Below are 21,787 nucleotides of genomic sequence, written 5' to 3'. Positions count from 1 at the left end.
CGGCCATTACAGGGGCCTCTTCTGCTGGCAAGAGTGTGACAGTAGCAAGTAGATAGACAGGCCTGCGTGTGAGGACGGAATGCAGGAGGGGCTCTTGTGCGGCTGGGCGTGGGGCCCTCAAGGGAACCGTGGAGAAATGGCCAGGTAACTGCGTCATGTGGGCTAGTAGATTGGCCAGGGCTTCGAACTGAAGGACAATAACGGGGAGTAGCTGTCAGGCCCTGGGAGTGTCTGAGTGTAAGTGGAGATGGGTTTGGGGTCACTGAGGGATGCGTGAGAGCCATCCCTGTGTAGGTACAGGTCATAGGGAGATAGTCTCGTGAGGCCTGTGAGTGTCTATGGTTGCCCTGGGTGCCTGGGGCTGACTGTGGCAGAAATCTGGGGAAGGCTGGAGAGAAGCTGGGAGGCCCAGGAGAGTCCCTTAAGGCAGGGGGTGAAGAGGTGAAAGAAATGGGGGAGGGTGGCAGTAAGGTCCGTGAGTTTGTAGATGATTCCTGGGTGCGGGAAGCTGACTCCAGGTGCAATCTGGAGATGGTTGGAGAGTAGCTGAGAGAGACAGAAGAGTCCCTGAGGGCTGGGGGTGAGAACATGAGGGAGAATGGGGAGTAAGTCCGTGAAATTCGTGAGTTCGGTGGTGTATCGTGGGTGCCTGGAACTGACTCCAGCTGGAATCTGGAGAAGTTTTGAGAGTAGCTGAAAGAGACACAAGAGTCCCTGTGGGCTGAGGGCAAAGACCTGAGAGAGACCAGGGAGGACCTCAGTGAAGTCTGTGAGTCTGTAGGTGATTCCGGAGTGTGGGAGGCTGACTCCCGCTGAAATCTGGGCGTGGTGGGAGAGTAGCTGGGACAGACAGGAGAGTCCCAGGGGGTGAAGACATGAGAGAGACTGGGGAGTAACTCAGCGAAACTGCTGAGTTTGGTGGTGATACCTGGGAGCCTGGAACGGACTCCTGCTGAAATCTGGGCATGGATGGAGAGTAGCTGGGACACACAGGAGAGTCCCTGAGGGCTGGGGGTGAAGACATGAGAGAGACTGGGGAGTAACGCAGTGAAATTGGTGAGTTTGATGGTGATTCCTGGGTGCCTGGAACTGACTCCCGCTGAAGTGTGGGCGTGGTTGGAGAGTAGCTGGGACACACAGGAGAGTCCCTGAGGGTTGGAGATAAAGACGTGCTAGAGACTGAGGAGTAACTGAGTGAAATTGGTGAGTTTGGTGGTGAGTCCGGGGTGCCTGGAACTGACTCCAGCTGAAATGTGGGCGTGGTTGGAGAGTAGCTGGGACAGACGGGAGAGTCCCTGAGGGATGGTGAAGACATGAGAGAGACTGGGGAGTAACGCAGTGAAATTGGTGAGTTTGGTGGTGATTTCTGGGTGCCTGCAACGGACTCCCGCTGAAGTGTGGGCGTGTTTGGAGAGTAGCTGGGACAGACAGGCGAGTCCCTGAGGGTTGGAGATAAAGACGTGCTAGACACTGGGGAGTAACTCAGTGAAAGTGGTGGGCTTGGTGGTGATCCCTGGGTTCCTGGAACTGACCCGTGCTGAAATGTGGGCGTGGTTGGAGAGTAGCTGGGACAGACTGGAGGGTCCGTAAGGGCTGGGGGTGAAGACGTGAGAGAGACTGGCGAGGATCTCACTGAGGTCTGTGAGTTTGTAGGTGTTTATGGGGTGTGGGATAGAGACTGCCACTGAAATCTGGGCGTAGTTGGAGAGTAGCTGGGACAGACAGGCGAGTCATGGGTGGCTGGGGGTGAGCTGCTGGATGATGGCAGTAAGAACATATGGTATATTATTGATGAATTAGGTGACTGTGGAGAATCTCCAGAGGAGGACACTGGAGAACAGAATGACATGAGTGACTGTCCTGCTTGCTTAGGAAAGGGCAACGTAAAGTTGTGGAGTTCTGTTGATGATGGATGTGAGAGCGGTGAAGCCCTGCGGGGTGATGTAGAGTACTTCCACATCCCTGGTGAGGAGCTGCCCCTTGGGTCTGAGTTTCTGGGAGGGGAGAGGGAGAAGCTGCGTGAGGCAGGCCTGAGTCTTGAGTAGTCAGGGTTAGGGGACCGCTCATATTCTCCCGAGACGTGTGAGTCTCTGGGGGACTCCTGGGTGCATGGGGCTGACTCCCGCAGGAACCTGGGGATGGCTGGAGAGTAACTGGGAGCCACAGGAGAGTCCCTGAGGCCTGGGGTGAAGAGATGAAAGACACAGGGGTGGAGCACCGTGAGGCTCGTGAGTTTGTAGGTGATTCCTGGGTGTGGGGGGCTGACTCCAGCTGAAATCTGGGGTTGTTTGTAGAGTAGCTGGGAGACACAGGAGACCCCCCGAGAGCTGGGGGTGAGCTGCTGGGTGATGGCAGTAAGAACATGTGGTATATTATTGATGAACGTGGGGACTCTGAGGAATCCTCAGAGGAGGACACGGGAGAGCCCAATGGCTTCATTGATTGCCCATCACGGTGAGGACAGGGAAATGGGAGCTTGTGGGATTCTGGTGATGACAGAGGTGAGTGTGGTGAAGCCCTAGGGGATGGTGAATGGTAGCTCTGGATGCCTGGTGAGGAGCTTCCCCTTAAGCCTGAGTTTCTGATAGGGGAGAGGGAGAAGCTGGGTGAAGCTCGCATGGACCTTGGGGAGTCCCGGCTGTGGGACCGTTCATAAGAAGAGCCAGACAAGACCCTACTCTTCTTAGGTGCAGACATGGTTAGGAAACCTGCAGCTCCCAGTGGCCCCTACTAATTTTCTAACTCGCAGAAAGAAGGAGTGTGTGTGCGTGTGTGTGTGTGTGTGTGTGTGTGCAGTGTGAGGTATGTGCCCCTTAAGAAAATGGAAATCAACCAACCAATGAGACAGACAGACAGACAGACAGACAGAGATTCACTTGCCCAAGTGTTCTGTCCTGTCCTCTGAATCCGCTTCCAAGTCGCAAGACCCTGTGAGCTCCAAGTCCACGCAGAGTCCGCCAAACGCTCCGGCCGCTGATCCGCTCCGCGAAGATCTGAGTACAGGCCAGCCAGGGTGGGTTTAAATAGCCTCGGGCGCAGCCTAGCAGCGGAAAGGGCGGAGCTTCACTCCTCCTTTCCATCAGTCACCCCCAACTTTCCCAGGCTACACCTCGTGGGAAACTGTTCTCCTGCTTTGATTTCATGCGCCACCTTTGGGACAATCTAAGAACTTACAAGTTTTCTTGGCCAGATATGTTAGGAATTGTATGCACTGAAACACTGAAAACCAACTAGTGGTTCTGTGGTTCCCACGTTGTGGTTTTGACACCAGCAGCATCCTTGCCACAATCAAAACCCGGAGATCCACAGATCTGCGTTGTAACAAGACCTCCCCCTGACCCTGATGCATGGCAGTTTAAGAAGTCTTTCCGTGTAAGCGAAAAGACTTTGAAGAAAAGGTGGAGATATGCGTTGTATAAACATTCTTTTGCTCTGGAACCACGTAGAGACTTGGGAGCCAGTTGGGTGGAGCATTCGTTGGATGAGGGTGCTCGGGTTAGGAATATCAAGGTGTGGCTCCAGATAATCCAATCATCTAATTAAGATTCCAGTTATGCTCATCTGTTTCAAAATTCCGTTTGGGTAAATTCTTTTAGTCAGACTGAGAATGGCAAAGCCTCAACCCCAATTTCCAGGGACGGTTGAGAGCCTCAGGTGGAGTTGATCACCAATAGCCTATGGTTTAACCCATCATGCCTATAGAATGAGGTCTCCATAAAAACCCAAAAGGACTGGGATCAGAGAGCTTCTGGATAACACTTCCTGGAAGGTAGTGCGCCCCTCCCCACATGCCGGGCCCCACATTAATTTCTGAACTTTTTGCAATGTCCGCTAAAATACAACGGCAACTGTAGGTGCTTCCCTGCGTGCTGTGAGCTCTTCCAGCAAATGAATGCAACTAAATCTGGGAGTGGTGGCAACCTGATTTATAGCCAGTTGCTGAGAAGCACAGGTAAAACCACGTAGGGCTTCCCATTGTTATTAGTGTGGGAGGCCTGTGTGGCGGGACCCGGCCCTTTGGAATCTAATGCTATGTCCCGGTAGGTAGCGTCACCATTGAATTAGAAGACACACATATGTTGAGAATAATCTTTCTGGTCATTTGCTGCATGTCTTATTTACAATATGTAATCAAATTCTTTATCCTGACCTTATGGCACCTGGGTTGAGAACCATGATTTGAACCAAACATTGGTCTGTCACGTTCTGAGTTTGAAACTTTAGTTTGCCTTTAGCGTTTTGCTATTGCTTTTTCGTTTTCTTTTGTTTCGTTTCGTTTCTAAGTTCTGGGGTATATGTGCAGGATGTGCAGATTTGTTACTAAGGTAAACGTGTGCCATGGTGGTTTGCTGCACCTGTCAACCCATCACCTAGGCATTAAGCCCAGCATGCAGTAGGTGTTCTTCTTAACGCTCTGCCCCCCGAAAGGCCCCAGTGTGTGTTGTTCCCCTTCCTGTGTCCATGTGATCTCCTTTTTCAGCTCCCATTATAAGTGAGAATGTGGCGTTTGGTTTTCTTTCCCTGGATTAGTTTGCTGAGGATAATGACCACACATCACCACTGTTTTTGTTTTTTTAGTATAAAGAGTAGTATTTTATTGAATAAGATTTGCTCCCAGAAAAATAAGCTTAAATCTACAATGAATGCCAGACTCTACAGCAGAAAGCAATTTTCTCACTTTTCCGCACACAATGGTTCCTACTAAGTGAAAAAAAGCCATAAAATTTCATTCACAAATGTACTACTCTGTCTCAAAACATCTCACATAATCATGCACTCGACTAAAGCCATTAGATCAGTTCTTCAGTCAGGTTAAAGAAGTATCCCTCTAATAACTGACTTTTATAATGGTATCAATATCCACTCCCAGTCAGTCTGCCGTGGTTAATGGTGTACAGCATGACTGAATACAATGGAATTGATGACGCCCATATCCACGGACAAACCGTGACTTATGATGGTTTGATTTATGATTTTTCAACGTTATGATGGGTTTATTGGACTATTAGATGCGTTTCTGAGTTACACTGGGTTGATGAGTATGCGACCCTAGACTCCAGAAACAGCTGTATAAGGAAAAACAGGTGTACCTAATAAACATATGCTTAGTGACTTGGGATAAACCAATAGATGTTCACAACTGATGGAGAGCCGTGAAAGAGAGATAGCGGTAAATAGTTACAATAACACAATTTTCCTGCACCTGTCGTGGATTTCCCCAAAAAAATGCAGAATGTGGGATGCACCTAAGGCATATGAAAGAGAGAGCGCAGAAGGAGTAAGAGAGAAGTAGGAGGAAGGAAGGAAGGAAGGAAGGAAGGAAGGAAGGAAGGAAGGAAGGAAGGAAAGAAGGAAGGTAGGAAAGAAGGAAGGAAGGAAGGAAGGAAGGAAGGAAGGAAGGAAGGACGAAAGGAAGGAGAAAACACCCGGTGTTATTAAAACCCCCCAAAAAACTTGTTTGCCCCTGTGGGTAAGCCTACAATGTGGATGAATCTTGAAAATATTATGTTACGTGTTATGTCAGTCATAACAGCTCACCTATTGTGCAATTCCGTTTATAGGAAATGTCCACAATATGGAAATCTATGCATATGGGATTGATCGCACTAGGTAGTTGCTGCCTGGGGCTGAGGGTCAGGGAGAGAGTTTGAGGCAGAAGGAGGAGTGACTAATGTCTACAGGGTTTTTCTCTGGTCGGGGGTGATAATACGTTCTACAATGGATTGCCAGTTATAATTGAATGTGCACAACCACAGGTATTGTAAAAGCCACTCAATTCATGACTTTTAATGGGGGAATCTTATGTGGCGCACTCTCTTGGAGACCACGGCAGACGTAGTGAGAGAGAAAAATGTGAGTAAATATCTTAAACGGAGGCAGAAACAGAGAGAATGAAAAGCCCTGTGAAAGGAAGGGAGAGCGAAAAGGGAAAATGGTCCTATTTAGAAATGACAGATGTGAAACTGGGGTTCACATCAACAGTGTCACTGCCAGGAAGGAGGGTCATGCTAGCCATGTCACCGGTAGTGTGGCCCGCAGGGACGCCGACCTGCTGGAGTGTCGTGCCAGCATGGGCTCTGGCAGCCACCTGGGCCAGCAGGAGGGTCCCGCTGCACAGCTGTGGGGTGAGGATAGACTGGGTGGTGATATCGGCCATTACAGGGGCCTCTTCTGCTGGCAAGAGTGTGACAGTAGCAAGTAGATGGACAGGCCTGCGTGTGAGGACGGAATGCAGGAGGGGCTCTTGTGCGGCTGGGTGTGGGGCCCTCACGGGAACCGTGGAGAAATGGCCAGGTAACTGCATCATGTTGGCTAGTAGATTGGCCAGGGCTTCGAACTGAAGGACAATAACGGGGAGTAGCTGTCAGGCCCTGGGAGTGTCTGAGTGTAAGTGAAGATGGGTTTGGGGTCACTGAGGGATGCGTGGGAGCCATCCCTGTGTAGGTACAGGTTATTGGGGGATAGTCTCGTGAGGCCTGTGAGTGTCCAGGGTTGTCCTGGGTGCCTGGGCCTGACTGTGGCAGAAATCTGGGGAAGGCTGGAGAGAAGCTGGGAGACCCTGGAGAGTCCCTGAAGGCAAGGGGTGAAGAGGTGAAAGAAATTGGGGGGGGGGTTGCAGTAAGTTCCGTGAGTTTGTAGGTGATTCCTGGGTGCGGGAAGCTGACTCCAGGTGCAATCTGGAGATGGTTGGAGAGTAGCTGAGAGAGACAGAAGAGTCCCTGAGGGCTGGGGGTGAGAACATGAGGGAGACTGGGGAGTAAGTCAGTGAAACTCGTGAGTTCGGTGGTGTATCGTGGGTGCCTGGAACTGACTCCAGCTGGAATCTAGAGAAGTTTTCAGAGTAGCTGAAAGAGACACAAGAGTCCCTGTGGGCTGATGGCAAAGACCTGAGAGAGACCAGGGAGGACCTCAGTGAAGTCTGTGAGTCTGTAGGTGATTCCGGAGTGTGGGAGGCTGACTCCCGCTGAAATCTGGGCGTGGTGGGAGAGTAGCTGGGACAGACAGGAGAGTCCCAGGGGGCTTGGCGTGAAGACATGAGAGAGACAGGGGAGTAACTCAGCGAAACTGCTTAGTTTGGTGGTGATACCTGGGTGCCTGGAACTGACTCCCACTGAAATCTGGGCATGGCTGGAGAGTAGCTGGGACACACAGGAGAGTCCCTGAGGGCTGGGGGTGAAGACATGAGAGAGTCCGGGGCCCCCAGTGCGCTCTGGAGAGTCATGCTGCCTGTTTTGTCTGAGCTCTGATCCAAGAACCCCCCTCCTTGGTGGTCACCAGTTCCCAAATCCTGCTCAAAGACTGGGGACTCAGTGGTGGTAAAGGCCACGCTGAGGCCCTAGAGTCAGAGCCCTGCCTGCCAGGCCAGGACTCTTGGGGACCTCCCGGGCGGTCAATGCTCCCCAGACCACCTCCTGCCTCCATCATCCCCACAGCTCCTCCTGCTCAGTCATGGGTGTTGCAACACCCTGCGATCATACCCAGTGTCACCTGGTTTTACATAGGTTTACGGAGAGGTGACGCTTGCTTCTGGGGTCCTTTGGGATAAGTGGGACAGAGGAGAAAGGTGTTGAGGGCCCAGGTCAGGTGATGAGAGTGGGCACAGTGGTTTGCAGGAGCGGGAGCCATCTTCGGGGTTGAGGGTGCCCCATTTTGTGCAGGTGGTGCTGCAGCTTGTGCCGCGCGTCCTCCAGCTCCTCACAGCGGCGCCCGAAGGCCAGGTTCACGGCCTCACACTGGAGTCCCAGGTCCTCGGAGGTTTTGCGAAGGCTGCAGTCCACCAGCACCCACAGGTTGGCCGAGTCCAGGCGCTCGCGCTAGGCGCGGCACAGATTGTCCTGCGTGAACTTGGTCCAGGTCTCCGGGGTGGAGGCGCTGCGCGGTGGGAGACAGCCAGGGGAGGGTCGGGAGGCTCTGCCAAATGCTGGGGGCCCTGCCACGCCCCCATTCCCTGTCTGTGCCCCATGCTCCTGGAGGAACTGCATGGACTCCAATGCACCCCGTGCAGACCCACGAAGCCCAGTCCCCCAAGCTGCCTGCCTCCAAGTGCCCCCCGCCCACAACTCCCCTGAGTCCTCCCACACCCTACCCACCTCGGGCACTTAGTCCCCTCCTGCCCCCGCAACCCCGTTCCCAGCACCGCTGCCCCCGAGGCCCCCTCTGCAGCACCTCCGTCCCCCGCAGCCTCCCTTCCCTAGTACCCAGCGCCCGCGTCCGCTTCTCGCACCCAGGAGTTTGCCGAGCTCAAGTGGGCGGTGGTCGCGCTCCCTCTGCTGGCCTTGGGTGGAAATGCAATCCTGCCGGCGCCTGGGGCTGACCCCACCCCACCCTGTCCTGTCTACGGGCAACCAGGCTGTGCACACGCTGGGCACTTGAGGAGGTCTTGCTCGCTTACTCATGCCAGGGGCAGACAGTTGCCCAAGTGCCCTCGGGGGCGAGGGCCTCTGGGCCAGGCTGTGGGAAGGAGCCCCGCTGGGGCCCCCAGGCAGAGGGAGGCGAGACCACAGCCAGGGCAAGCGCGGGGGCAGAGCTGGCCCCCACCCTCTTGGAAGGTGGTGGAGTGCCAGATGAGTCTACACCTCGGTGCTCTGGCTGTGGTGGCGCCCGCAGGTCTTGTCGAGGTTGTAGGCCTCCACCTTGTCCGACCAGTGCATCTTGCAGATCTCCGTGTGCTCCCGGTTCAGTCTGGGGCGGGGTGGGGCAGGGCATTGGTGTGTGGCCAGGGAGGGCCCCGCCGGGGACCCTCCATGCTGCAGGCTAGGCCTTCATGCCCGCTTCAGGAGGGAGCTCTGGGCCGGCTGTCCTCGTGCTCAGCAGTGACCAAGAGCTGCCGCCCATGCTGGGAGGCTGCAGATCAGTTGTGGCACTGGGCTTTGGCCACTCAAACTCAGGCTGGACCGGAACCTCCCCCACCCAGCCCTGTGCTCCCACTGTGACCTGGGACAGCCCCTGCCGGCTGTGAGCTTCAGGGTCCTGTCGTTCAATGCCTTGCCCCAGGACCAGCCGTGGGTGGGGTCAGGAGTCATCCCTTGGGCAGCCCTCGACCCACCGGATCTGGCTCACTGCTTGCACGATGGCTCTCTTCAGCAGCTCCTGAATGTTCCGGATGAGCTCAGCTTCCTGAGGGAGGAGACGCCCTGAGCACCAGAGCCGGTCCTTGGTGAGGATCCCAGGAGGCCCAGCTGCTGCAGGCCTTGGTCTACACCTGAGCAACCAGAAGGAGTTGAATGCCGGGCCTGAGCTCTGACTGTGCAAGTTCTGCTCTCTCACTGGGTTTATCCTGGGCTTTTGGGCATTCTCCTTGGTGCATTGTAAGTGGGGTGTTTTCCTCCAGGGCCTTCTATGGGCTGCTGGGAAGGTCCCTCAGCGGCAGTTCCCACGCCCCAGGCCTCAAGAGCCATCACTGCTGCTCACTCACTGCACCCAGGAACGTTGGCCTGCCCCTGGCCTCTGGACAGCCCCTGAGGACCCTAACTCTGGGGGCCCAGATGCCCGCCCAGGCTGCCCCTCAGGGTTCTGTGTTGGGAAAGACCATCCTCACACCAAGAACAGGAGGAAGACCCTGTGTTTCTTCTTACTGCCTGGCCAGTTTAATTTTCTGTGTGTAGGAACAAGCCTTTTTTCCCTGTGATTGGGGTCTTTGCCTGGACCACCAGCTACCTCCTTGTGTGCCAGGGCCCGAGTCCTGCACCCCTCTGTCCCTGGGTTTTCCTCTTCCTGCGCTGTCAGTGTCTCCGTCACTTCGCAGGCACCCTTGTTGCAGGCAGAGGGTTTGTGGGAGCTGCAGCAGTTCTTGAGGCACTGAGAGGGTGCAGGGGGATAGGCCTGCAGAAGGGGAAGGGAGGGAGGAGGGAAGGCATGAGGGGAGGGAGGGACTCAAGGGTTCTTGCCTGAGTTTGGGGGTATGGCAGGAGACCAGCTGCCTCCACCCCACATCTTTCACAAATGTCTACAGGCCTTTAGTGGTTCTCATGGAGGCCCCAGGCTCTGAGAGCTCAGGGAATTCTCCAGAGCCAGCATCAGGGCCAGGACTGAGTTACTCTCTCACCCTATGGGGTTGCCCCATAGACAAGCTGGGCTGGATTAGGAAGTTACAGGTGACATGGAGAAGGGGACCTGTGGGTGCAGATCTTCGTGTCCCCGGCTCTGTATAGGATGAATGGGAGCAGTAGATCCCAGCCTATCCCACCCTACCTGTCCACACCCGCAGTGCTGGCCCAGACCTGGGTTTCCACCTTGGGAGCAACTGTCCCAACCAGGGAGCATCTCTGGGGAGCCCAGGGTCAGGATGACTATGCCAGGACTCAAAGGGATTGGAGGACGAGAGGAGAAACAGCTGCTTGGAAGTCAGGGGCCTTCTGGGGCAAAACTGCCTCCTGTCACTAAGGGGCCAGATTTCGGGACTCAGGGGTCTCACGCACAGAGGGCTGGTCTCCCGTGTGCTTGCAGCAGCACGTGGCTTGTCCACATGAACTGCCGGGGGCTCCTCCTCTCTGTGCCCACAAGTCCTGGCCACCCAAGGCTGCTGGCACCTTCAGCAGCTCCGTCTCCACATGGTCACGCACGAGGTTGGCGTGCTGGTGGCGCTGGCTGCACTGCATGTTGTCAGTGGCGATGGAGAAGGGCACCTCCATGGCATCCAGGGCGCGCTCCAGCCGTTTCTTCTGGGCCAGCAGCAGGTCGGTCTCCGCAGCCAGCGCCTCCACCTCGCGCTGCAGCTCCGACTTCCAGCTGTGCGTGTCCTGCAGTCGCTCGCCCACTCTGCACGTGGAGTCTTGCTGTGTCGGCTGCGTCAGCGCCTGGGTCTCTGCGGCCAGCTGATGGCTCTCATGCCCCTGCAGCTCCTGCTCTGCTGGTTGCAGTCGGCAAAGGCCTGGTGGTAGCGAGCATAGCAGTTCTGGAACCACACCTCCAGCCGGTGGTGGCCAGGCCGGAGGACGTGTAGGCGCCCGTGTTGCGGGCCACGTCATACTCTTTGCAGGGCAGCTCGCAGGGTGGCACTTTCTGCGGGGCCGGCTCTGGTAGGAGCACATCCGTCTGCACCATGGTGTCTGCCGCCCACCAGGACCAGGGGAGTGAGGAGTGTGTGTGGTCAGCTTGCTGCGGTCAGCCCAGTGCAGTCATCGGTCGGCTCCAACGGCTCAGTCCCAGAGCAGGACGCGGCTCCCAGTCGCTTGGGTGACGCAGTAAACCAAGAGCTTCCTGTTGCCAAGAAACGGGATCTCTTCTCCAGTGGCTAGGGGAGGGGTCATCCAGGGCGGTGGGCAGAATTGCCCTCTTAAAGGGCCAGGCAGCCCCAGCCCCACCTCGGGGCAATCAACAGTGGCCAAGGGTTCCTGTCACTTAGAGGATCCCAGGGCCAGCCCGTCTCCAGCCTCTGTGTCCCACCCTTAGGGATCAGGGTGTGGGTGGGGACGTACTGCCCTGGCCCCTTCGTTGATTCATCCATTTGTTCCTGGTTTGCTCTCTGATCCTGTCCTGTGCGGAGCTCCGTGCTCAGGGTGAACAAGACAGAGGAGGCTCTGCCCACCTGCTCCCTCAGGGCAGAGGGCTGTGGTTGTTGTGTGGGTGTTGGGTGTGCTGAGTGATAGTGTTACTTGATGCCGTACAGGTGGCTGCTCTCCCTGCCCTCCTGGCCCCAACAGCAGCCTGGTAGCACAGGGAGGGTCCCAGGCCAGGCACCCTCAGGGGCAGTCTGAGGCAGTTCCTGCAGGGACTCCGCTCCATTTTCTCCTGGACCTAGTGCCTGAGAGCCAGGCCCTGGCCTCTGGCCTTCTCCTCCCAAGTCCCAGCCAGGGTCCCCTCAGGCTGGGCACAGTGGGGAGGGAGGGAGTCTGAGTGTGCTTTTCCCTGGGGAGTTGAATTCAGCCTCTGGGTAAGTGTCCAGAGTCAGATGCCCAAATCTGCCCCACAGGGCGGAGGCAGGCTCTGTGCTGCGGAGGCTGCCCTGAAAGCCACCCAGGGCCATGCTGCCTGGTGGAGACTGGATGGGCAGTAAGCGCCCCAGGACACATCAGCCTCCCCCAAACCTGGGGCGAGGGGAGCCCCAGCCTAGGCGCGATTCCCCACGCAGCCAGCGGAGGGCGGCTTTGGTCTGGCGGTGAGAAGCCTGTGGCTCCTGGCTCGTCCTCCCCTCCGCCTGCCTGGTGCATGCACTCCTGGGGACCCCAGCCCCTCCAGCCTCCTCTTCCCTGAGAACCCCGCACCAGAAAGTCCTCGCTAGGAAGTCCATGCCCTTCCTACAGCACAGGCCACTGGGCCCCTGTTCCTTCCACCTTCACCTCCTCTCCCACCACAGCCCACACCCTCACTCCAGCCACAGGAGCCGGGGCTCCTCCTGGGCCATTCCCACCACCCCGCCCAGGTCTCTCCAGCACCACCATGTGCCGGCCAGTGCCCTCCTCCTGGACCTGACCTCCCCCGGTCCTGACCTCTCCCGCGGCCAGAACCCTCAGTCCATGCTGCTGTCACCACGGTGTGCCTGGCCTGACACAGCCTCCTGATGGGGCTTTGAGGACAGCAGCCGGGAGACTTACCCCAACCCAGGCCGAGCCAGAACCTATTGCAGGTGGCCTGGGAACCTCTTCTCACTGTCCGTCAAGATTGGGAGGTCAGGGGACCTTCAGGGACTGGTGTGGTCTGAGAAACATCCTTGAGCCTCGCCATGACTCAGTTTCCCCAGATGGCAGCAGGCTGGAGCCCACGCAGGGCAGGATGCCAGGCTCCACCTTTTGTCTGGAACCTGCATTCACTGGGCACCTCTCTGTAGGCATAGCAGAGCAGAGCTGCCTGTTTCTGTCCCTGATCTGCAGCCCCAGGAGCCCGAGAGACCACCTAAGCCAAGGAGAAGGCCTCTGGGCCAGAGCCCAGCTCTGCGAAGTGGGAGACCTCTCAGCCTCCACTTCCAGGGGCCCTGAAGTCATTGGCAGGGGGTGCTGCCTACTTGGGGCTCCCAGACTAAGGGAACACATTCACCTGGTGACCGCAATAGGCCCTGCAGGCTGAGGCACAGGATCTGACCAAGGACGCATCAGAGTTAGGGGACTGGGCCCTGACTCCTGCCAGCTGCAAACTCCCAAAGCCCCCAGCCCTCTCATGGGGTGAAGACACCCTGAAGGACACTCCACTGTGCTCCCACCTCTGGGTTCTGCCAGCCAGAGAGTGGGACTCTCAGGCCACGTGTGTCTTGCTGGATCTCAGCTTCAGGGACCCAGGGTGCTGTCAGCTGTCTGAGACCTGGGTTGGGGGTGTCCATTAGAGCACCTTGGTCAGGACCCAGAGATGGGGAGGGCACGGCTAAGAGCACCCCAGGCAGTTGGCATCTCCAGAAAGCAGGAGATAGCGCATGGCTCTGTGACAGATGCCCCGTGACAGGGAGGATTGGAGGGACAGATGGACGTGCTCAGGGGCTGAGGGGCAGACGAGACCACCAAAGGGCAACTTGGACACTGGATGGCCCCAGGAAGGCCCCTGAACCCCATCCTGATTGATCCAGGGCCAGTGACCTTGGCCCAGACTGCAGGCCTGGGGACTCAGGTTCCTTTAGTTTCTTAAGAAACTACTATACTCCTTTTTGGCATAGCTGTACGATTTTACATTCCAACCAGTCATGTGTGAAAGCTCCAGTTTTTACTCATGCTCCCCAGCATTTGATGTTTTATTTTTATTTTAGCTATTCTGGTATATATGTGTTAGTCATTGTGGTCTTAATTTGCAAATTTCTAATGACTAATGACATTTAACATCTTTTCATGTTCATAATTAAATACCATCTGTATTCCTTTTCACATATGATTAGCACAAATGTGAAAAATCAGAACAAAATTTTTCACACAACTTCAAAATTTTTAGAACAATACTCAAGGGAAAAGGTGTTTATTTAGAAAAATGAAAACAATGAGACATTAACTTCCAGCTTAAATAAAGTTGATTGTGTGCATAAAAATGGTGAAAATATTGGACTTTCTTGGCAAAAGAAGAAAGGGGAAGACTTTATATTTTCTGACATAATATTTATCATTTGTCTTTGGTTTGTGTATTATGTGTATGATTTTGAAAAAATGCATCAAAGATATAACTTTCTGGTGTTTTCTTTGATATTATCCTTGCAAACAGAAAAGTTGGCACATGTTTCTGTATAAAACTGGTCAAAGTTGGCCTAGGAATGATCTTACATTGTACTTTCACTTTACATCATACTGTAAGAGTTTAATAATAGCTAAGGCATCAGCATTGATGTGGACTTATTATCCCTATTCAAGAGGTGGTGTGAGGTTTAGGAGAGTTATGTGCCCTTTATCATAAAACGAATCTATGAAGCATTTATGTAAAAACCCAGTATTTCTGGTTTCAAATTTAGTACTGTGCCGTCTGCTTGATAGATTTGTTCGCAGGTTAGAGACATTTTATTGCATAACTTCCATGAAATATCACAGTTGTACTCTTGACTATGTTTGAATCACAAAAAGACTTTAATCTGCACTCAGTTCTTGTAACTAAAATCTTCAGTTTGAATATGAATTTCACTTAAAGAACATCGCCAGAAATTTCAGAGAGAAAAAGATTTTACTTGCAGAATACAATCTGCATTTGCTTTGACAACTAGTTAGTTCACATATGTAAAATAAGTCTACCTGTCTGTATGCATAATTAAGATGTAACAGTAGTGTGGTAATGACTTGTTAAAGCAATTAGAATGGCAGTGGATCATGGCACAATTTACCTTAAAAGCCATGAGCAGAATACATCACAAGCTATGATACAATAAATAGTCATTAGGTTTAAAGTAGTATCCACATATAAAAACACAAAGCATATTTTAGCCCTTTAAATGAAAGCTTCATTCAGTCAATATTGGTCTTCCTGTAGATGCATTTATGAAACAAAACCACAAAACATACAGCTTACCCGCTTCTCAAAACTCATTGCACAATAGGTTGAGGGACTTCTCTACACAAGGACCTATTATTAAAACCAGTAAGTCCTCAGTGAAAATCATTTATTTGCCTGCAGTGTCATCTGATGTGTCTGTTGTAGGCAGCTGTGGCAGTGGTGGGTGGTTTAGTGACACGGACCCTGCCCACGTCTGTCCGTCCATCAGTGGGCTAGTGTCTCTCTGGCTGCCCCTGAGAAGGGTCTATAGGAGTTAACGGCATTAGCATGGGATTGAAAAGAAATCATCTTGGATTCAAACTTCCATTTCAGTATTCATTTCCAGCTAAGTTTGTGTAGCATGCTTAATGTTTCTGAAGCTCAATTTTAGTAATGGTAAAGCATATCTGCCTAAAAGACAGGGACACATCCCAGTTTTGTGTTTTTTTATTTTTATTTTATTCTATTTTTCTTGAGACGGATTTTTGCTCTTGCTGCCCAGGCTGGAGTGCAATGGTGCAATCTCGGCTCACCACAACCTCCGCCTCCTGGGTTCAAGGGACTCTCCTGCTTCAGCATTCTGAGTAAATGGAATTACAGGTGCCTGCCACCACACCCAGCTAATTTTTTGTATTTTTAATAGAGACGGGTTTCACCATGTTGGCCAGGCTGGTCTTGAACCCCTGACCTCAGATGATCCACCCACCTCAGATGATAATCCTGCCAAGTGCTGAGATTACAGGTGTGAGCCACCATGCCCGGCCTTATCCTCAAAAAAGAATTTATCAAAAATGTATGTGTGTGTGTGTGTGTGTGTGTGTTTTAAGTAGAGTAACACTATATTAAAATGCCACTATATATGTTCTAACAAAAAACCTCAATTTAACAAATGTATGTGGAGAGAGGGAGAGAGAGAGGGAGAGAGGGAGGGAGAGAGAAGGAGGGAGGGAGAGAGAGAGGGAGAGAGAGAGGGAGAGACGGAGGGAGAGAGAAGGAGGGGGGCAGAGAGAGAGAGAAGAGAGAGAGAGATATCTCTTGTGTCTCTACCTTTTTGGATGATGACCCCAGTCCTAACAGATTAGGGCCTTACCCTTTTGCCCGTATTTAACCTTTACCTTCTTAAAAGCTCCTTCTCCAAATACAGTCACACTGGGAGATAGGGCTTCAGGTTAGGAATTCTGGGGGGACATAATTCTCTCCAGAACAGACACTAATATCATAAGTGCTCAGATTGCTAGTGAATGTGTTCTTGTTACAATTATTTTTGCTTTGCAGTTTTAGATAATGAATACTTGGATAATAAATAGCCACTGTAATCTAATTTTTTCAACACTTCTTACTTGCATGGATTCTAAACAGGAGTCCAATGTAATTCTTATGTCTGTTTCTCTGTAGACACTGTGTTTCTTCCTCTGCCTTATTTTAATCTTTTATCTTTGTTACAGGTTTTCTACAGTTTGAATATGATATTCCTAGGTATATTTTTAAAATATTCATCCTGCTTGGTGTTCTCTGAGCTTTTTGGATTTGTAATTTGGTGTCTGTCATTAATTTGTGTTTTTTTCCTAGTTAAAAAAATGAACTTTATAGATTTTACATTCTCAACTTTCACTTATTTTCAAAATGAGAGACAAGACACCTAAACTCCAAGATTTCAGTCCTGAATGCAATAGTACCAGATTTTCAAGTTACATAAGTGAACTGCATAAACACCACTAGTTTCAAGTGTACCCTATAAGAAACACATGGACATACTTGCGTTGTTTAACCACACGGTGTCATATCAATAAACATCAAAGTATCTGACACATATTTGTCCATTAAAGGTAAACACAACTCTGAGTATCAAATTAAATTAACCATTTGCCTTTTATAATCTAAATCAGAAATTGAAAAACAGGAAGAATGTAGAGGTAAGTGGCTGAAAATGCTCTGCTTACTGCACACAAGCATATCATGACAAAGAATGCTAGAAGTAGCTTTCCTCAGAAGTAATAATTGAACATTTAAAATATTATTTTCTCAGAAAAGTTAAAGCTTTTAGTGTAAAAAGCATGGTAAATGACATTTTAACTTAATAGTTAACTATATAGCAAATTATAGATTTCAAGCAATTAGTTACCCACATTTCACCAGAACCTTCAGTGAAAGTGTCTACTCTCAACATTGACCAGACCCTTCCTGTTCTGAAGTGTCTACTCTTTAGAGTTGCTTCAGCTTTACATATCTGTAAAACCTAAGATTACTCAATGAGAAGTTACAGCTTATTCTGTACTAGATACAGAAAATACATATAGATTTAGAACAAATGGATGTTTTTCAACTTAAAAAAAGTATTTTTATTTACACAATGTTAGATTGTTTTTCACCTATGTGTATACATAACAGTGTTTCCCAAATTCACAGGGTCCACTTCCATAATTCTAAAGCAAAAATAGAGGCACACAAATGGATAATAATTCATAGCTTTATGCCTTTTTTTAAAAACATATCTTTAAAGAAATTCAGTTGCCATTTAGACAAAGATGTGATGAACCTGTAACAAATTTCTATGACTTGGAAAATTAAAGGTCTAAAAATCCTAAATGTTGTAACACTGGGCAGTTTGCAATCTGTGCATGGGTTCACTCACCCTATGGTCCGTGAACTCCCTTATCCTGCAAGCTGTAGGTAGTTTCAGCAAATATGAGACTCAATAAGACTAAGGAAGGGCTTGTTTAAATTAGTTCCCCTCACAGTTGATTCTAATCTTGCAATGAACAGATTTAATGTACTAGTGAGTTAAATTTTAAAGTAATTATAAAGCCATTTACTCTATCATAAATGAATGAAATGTAAGAATCACACTTGAAACAAGTCTTTCATTTTAATGAATGGTATCTTTCATTTATATACGAAGGAATTCACTTGCCAGCAGCATTTAAATATAGAAATAGTCCCGTCTTTTCTCTAGTGCCTTTTATAAAGCAGTGCCATTTCTAACTAGGTGTATTTGTTTCCCAGCTATTCAGTAACTACACTATAGGTATCTAATAGACTCAAGAAAAGATTGGAAAATTGAGAAGATTTAGCATTTTAAACATTTGAAAAATGTTGCTACAAAGCATCGATTATGAATGCATTAGTAAAATAAATTGACACCTTATGTGAGAATCATTAAGTTGGTTTAATTATATCGCACAAGTATGGGCTCACTAATATTTATAACAATTTATGCTAATTAAACCAGAAAGTTTCTGTAGGTAATTCAGCTCTGAGCACCATTTAATAAGGTTATGCCAAATAGAACCAATGGTTATGTAATACTCAGAATATAAACCTCAGCAAATTCAAACTTTTGGAATGGCAACACAAGTGAGAATGAGAGGCAATATTTCATTTCAAAGTACCATAGGCTGCTTAGAGAATTCTTTTCTTTTAAAAATTTGTGTGGTTGTTAGTAATGTGCCTTAACACTGGTCCTCCTTGACAGCGGTGTTAGAGATGGTTAGGTAGAACCTATATTACGGAAGTCAGCGTTGCCCATTTCTTTAGTTCAGTGATTAAAATTGAAATTGCTTTTACAAAACAATTGAACTGCTGCTTACAATATAAATAGAATACCAACAGGTTTCCTGTTGTATTCACATTCTTCTCTAATTAGTATTTTTGCATTTCCACTCTGACCTGACCTTCAGTAGTTCCTTTATTTTTATTTTCAAGCATTTTTATGAGTATATAATAGGCATATATATTTATGGGGTGCATGAGATATTTTGATACAGGCAATGCAACATGAACTAATCACATCATGGAGAGTGGGTATCCATCCCTTTAAGCATGTATCTTTTGTGTTACAATCCAATTAGATTCTTTTAGTTATTTTAAAATGTACAATTATTGACTAGAGTCCCCCTCTTGTGCTATCAAACAGTATGTCTTATTCATTCCTTCTGCCTGTTTTTGTACCCATTACCCGTGCCCTGTGTCCCCCACCAGCCCCCTAGTACTTAGTATGTCCATGAGCTTAATTGTTTTGATTTTTAGATCCCACAAATAAGTGAGAACATGCAATGTCTGCCTTTCCATGCTTGGCTTATTTCCCTTAACATAATGATATCCAGTTCCTTCCATCTTGTTGCAAATGATTGAATCTCATTCTTTTTTAGGGCTGAATAATACTCCACTCTGTGTATCTACCACATTTTCTTTAATACATTAATCTGTTGATGGACACTTAGGTTGCTTCCAAATCTTAGCTATTGTCAACAGTGGTGCAACCAACATGGGAGTGAAGATAATTTCTTCGATATACTCATTTCTTATTTTGGGGGTATATATCCAACAGTGGGATTGCTGGATCATGTGGCACCTCTATTTTCAGTGTTTAGAGGAACCTCCAAACTGTTCTCCACCGTGGCTGTACCAGTAGTACCTTAAAATGCAAATGCAATTGGTAAAAGAACAAGACAGCATGTAGTACTTGCACTTACAAATACTACCAGTTTTGTACAAATTTGCATTTTTTTTGTCCTTGAAAGAGTAACCACTTAATAAAACAGATAATTAAAAGCGCAATGTTCCTTCCTTTGCATGGCATGCAGGAATGGTGAAAGCAAAGAAACAGTCATCCCTTCTCTTCCCCCCACTTCTGGTCTCCGGAAATAGGAACGCCAGGTCAGACAGGTGGAGGAGGGAAATGGGGCACAGGTCAAAGTATGATGAATCTCTTAAAAAGAAATCCGGCCAGGCGCAGTGGCTCATGCCTCTAATCCCAGCACTTTGGCAGGCCGAGGCGGGCGGATCACGAGGTCAGGAATAGAGACCATCCTGGAGAACACGGTGACACCCTGTCTCTACTAAAAATACAAAAAAATTAGCCGTGTGTGGTGGCGGACGCCTGTAGTCCCAGCTACTGGGAGGCTGGGGCTGGAGAATGGCATAAACCCGAGGGGAGGAGCTTGCAGTGAGCGGAGATGGCGCCACTGCATTCCAGCCTGGGTGACAGAGCGAGACTCCTTCCTCCCACCGCCAAAAAAAAAAAAAAAACAAAAACAAAAACAAACAAACAAACAAACAAAAAAAACACTTTCCCCGGAATGCTAGCCTGATGGGAACTCCACCCCATCCATTCCAACCTAGTAAGGATAGTTTAGTTTGTCTTTTCTGGTCTCACTTCCTGACGTCTAATGTTCTTTTTTTGTTTCTGTTATTAAATTTCAGAAGACAAACCTTAGCATTTTCTAAAAGAAATTATTTTTTACCTAAATACATTGGACTTTGGTCTTAATTTGAAGGAATAGGATAAGTGGCCTTTAAGAGAGTGTTCCTTCTCCTTCTCTTCCAGTGGTTGCTCTGGGTCCCTGAAAGAGGGTGTGATGTGAACCATCTGGGTTGTGAAGTGGATTTTGTTGAGCCTGTGTTTTTTAAGTCCATTAGTCCTGCCCGAGGCTGTGCGCCCTGGAATCCTTGGCTTCACGTCTGGACCACCTTCAGCCAAGTGGTGATGGTGGAGAGGGTCCACCCATCTTCCAGGACGTGTGAGAGTTTGTAGGTGGTGAGATGGAGGGGGCAGCTTTTAAATCTTCCAGTACCCACCCCCGCTGCTGGCGGTGCTCTCCCCATCGTCCTTGTCCAGGACTCCCATCAGGGTCTCAATCTCTTCTGTGATGCTCTGACTCACATGCTGGGAGGCCCTTTTCCCAATGTAGTCCCTGATATCCACATCGGCGTCCTATGTCCCCACTAGCAGCTTCACCATCTCCAAGGTACATGGCTGCCAAGTGCAGGGCGGTGTAGCTCTGGCCTTGCTGTTCCCAGGCAGCAGAGGCTCGTTGGGGAAGTTGACCAGCATGGCCAGAAGCTCCAGCCTGCAGTGCTAGGTGCCTGCGCAGGCAGGTGAGGCTGTGATGAAGCCCAGAGTGGCCAGCAGGCCGGCTGGCACGGCGGCAACCCCCTAAGCTGTCCACTCCCCATCGGAGGCCGAGAGCAGCCAGCCGTGCTTCCTGGTCCAGCTCACCCAGCCCCTCAGCTCTCCTCCGTGGACGGGAAAGCCAGCCCTGCGCCGCCAGAGTCACTCGCCTCTGCCGTGTCCTCGGAGGAGGAGCTCCCAGGCTGCTGCCTCCAGGACACAGGTTCCTCTTCAAGGGCAGGGCACTGCGCCTTCCCAGGTCGCTCAAGTTCTGGCGGAATGGCCTCGGGGCGGTAGCCCCCCAGGAGCTGCCCCTGTCCGCCTCCTGGCAACCGTGGGGCGGGGGCTCCAGGTCCTCGCTGGTCTGAGGTCCCGCATCTGGGGTAGGGGCTGGTGGAGCCGGCGAGCTCTTCCTGCGTCTCCGCCGCTCAGGGCGGCCCGTGCAGGGGCTGGGCTCCCCCTTGCCCAGCTCGGCCCTGCCTGTGGAGCACTTCGGGGACCGCTGTTTCAGGGAGGGGATGGTGAATGCTGCGCTCCGCGTTCACGTGGACGCGGGACAGGTACCAGGGGCGCGGCCTCAGGCGGAGGACCCGCCAGAACCTCTTCCTGAGACGCAGGTACTGGGCGCCATCGGCGGGGTCCGTGCAGTGGCCACAGCGTTCACCCGGAGATACATTTAAACAGTTTTATTCTCCTGTTTTTTATTTTTTCATTCCAGAAACCATTACTACTATGCAACGAAGTAAAAATATCTAGTTTAAATAATAATTTGATACGGTCAGGTGGGGATGAGTGCACACGTGTGTGTACACACACACACAGGCTCTAAGTGGGATATTTTGGCGGAGCAGAGGGATAAGGCTTTTATTTCGTTGGTGTGTTGAGTTAGAATCGCCCTTCTCACAATTAAATAATTTAAATCAGGAGTTTTATTAAAGCTAATTTGTACAACTAGGCAACATCTTTTCTCCTTATATTTATACACATATACACATCTCTAATATTTGCATTTATTACTTCATCTAAAAG

General features: G+C 50.4%; 1 protein-coding gene and 1 pseudogene across 1 annotated transcript; both read right to left on the bottom strand.

The window, feature by feature from the left end:
- Window positions 1-7,580: 7,580 nt before the first annotated feature.
- Window positions 7,581-11,043, bottom strand: LOC129139071 (tektin-4-like; annotated as a pseudogene).
- A 9,166-nt stretch (window positions 11,044-20,209) lies between these two features.
- LOC129139070 (ankyrin repeat domain-containing protein SOWAHC-like) lies at window positions 20,210-21,299 on the bottom strand (the record flags this gene model as incomplete). Its single annotated transcript, XM_054677354.2, has 1 exon — window positions 20,210-21,299. A coding segment is annotated over one exon (798 nt), but the record flags the coding sequence as incomplete, so codon positions are not given.
- Between the last annotated feature and the right edge of the window lie 488 nt (window positions 21,300-21,787).

This window comes from Pan troglodytes, chromosome 17, assembly GCF_028858775.2.
Source record: "Pan troglodytes isolate AG18354 chromosome 17, NHGRI_mPanTro3-v2.0_pri, whole genome shotgun sequence".
NCBI lineage: Eukaryota > Metazoa > Chordata > Mammalia > Primates > Hominidae > Pan > Pan troglodytes.
This window is presented reverse-complemented; position numbering and strand designations above follow the sequence as displayed.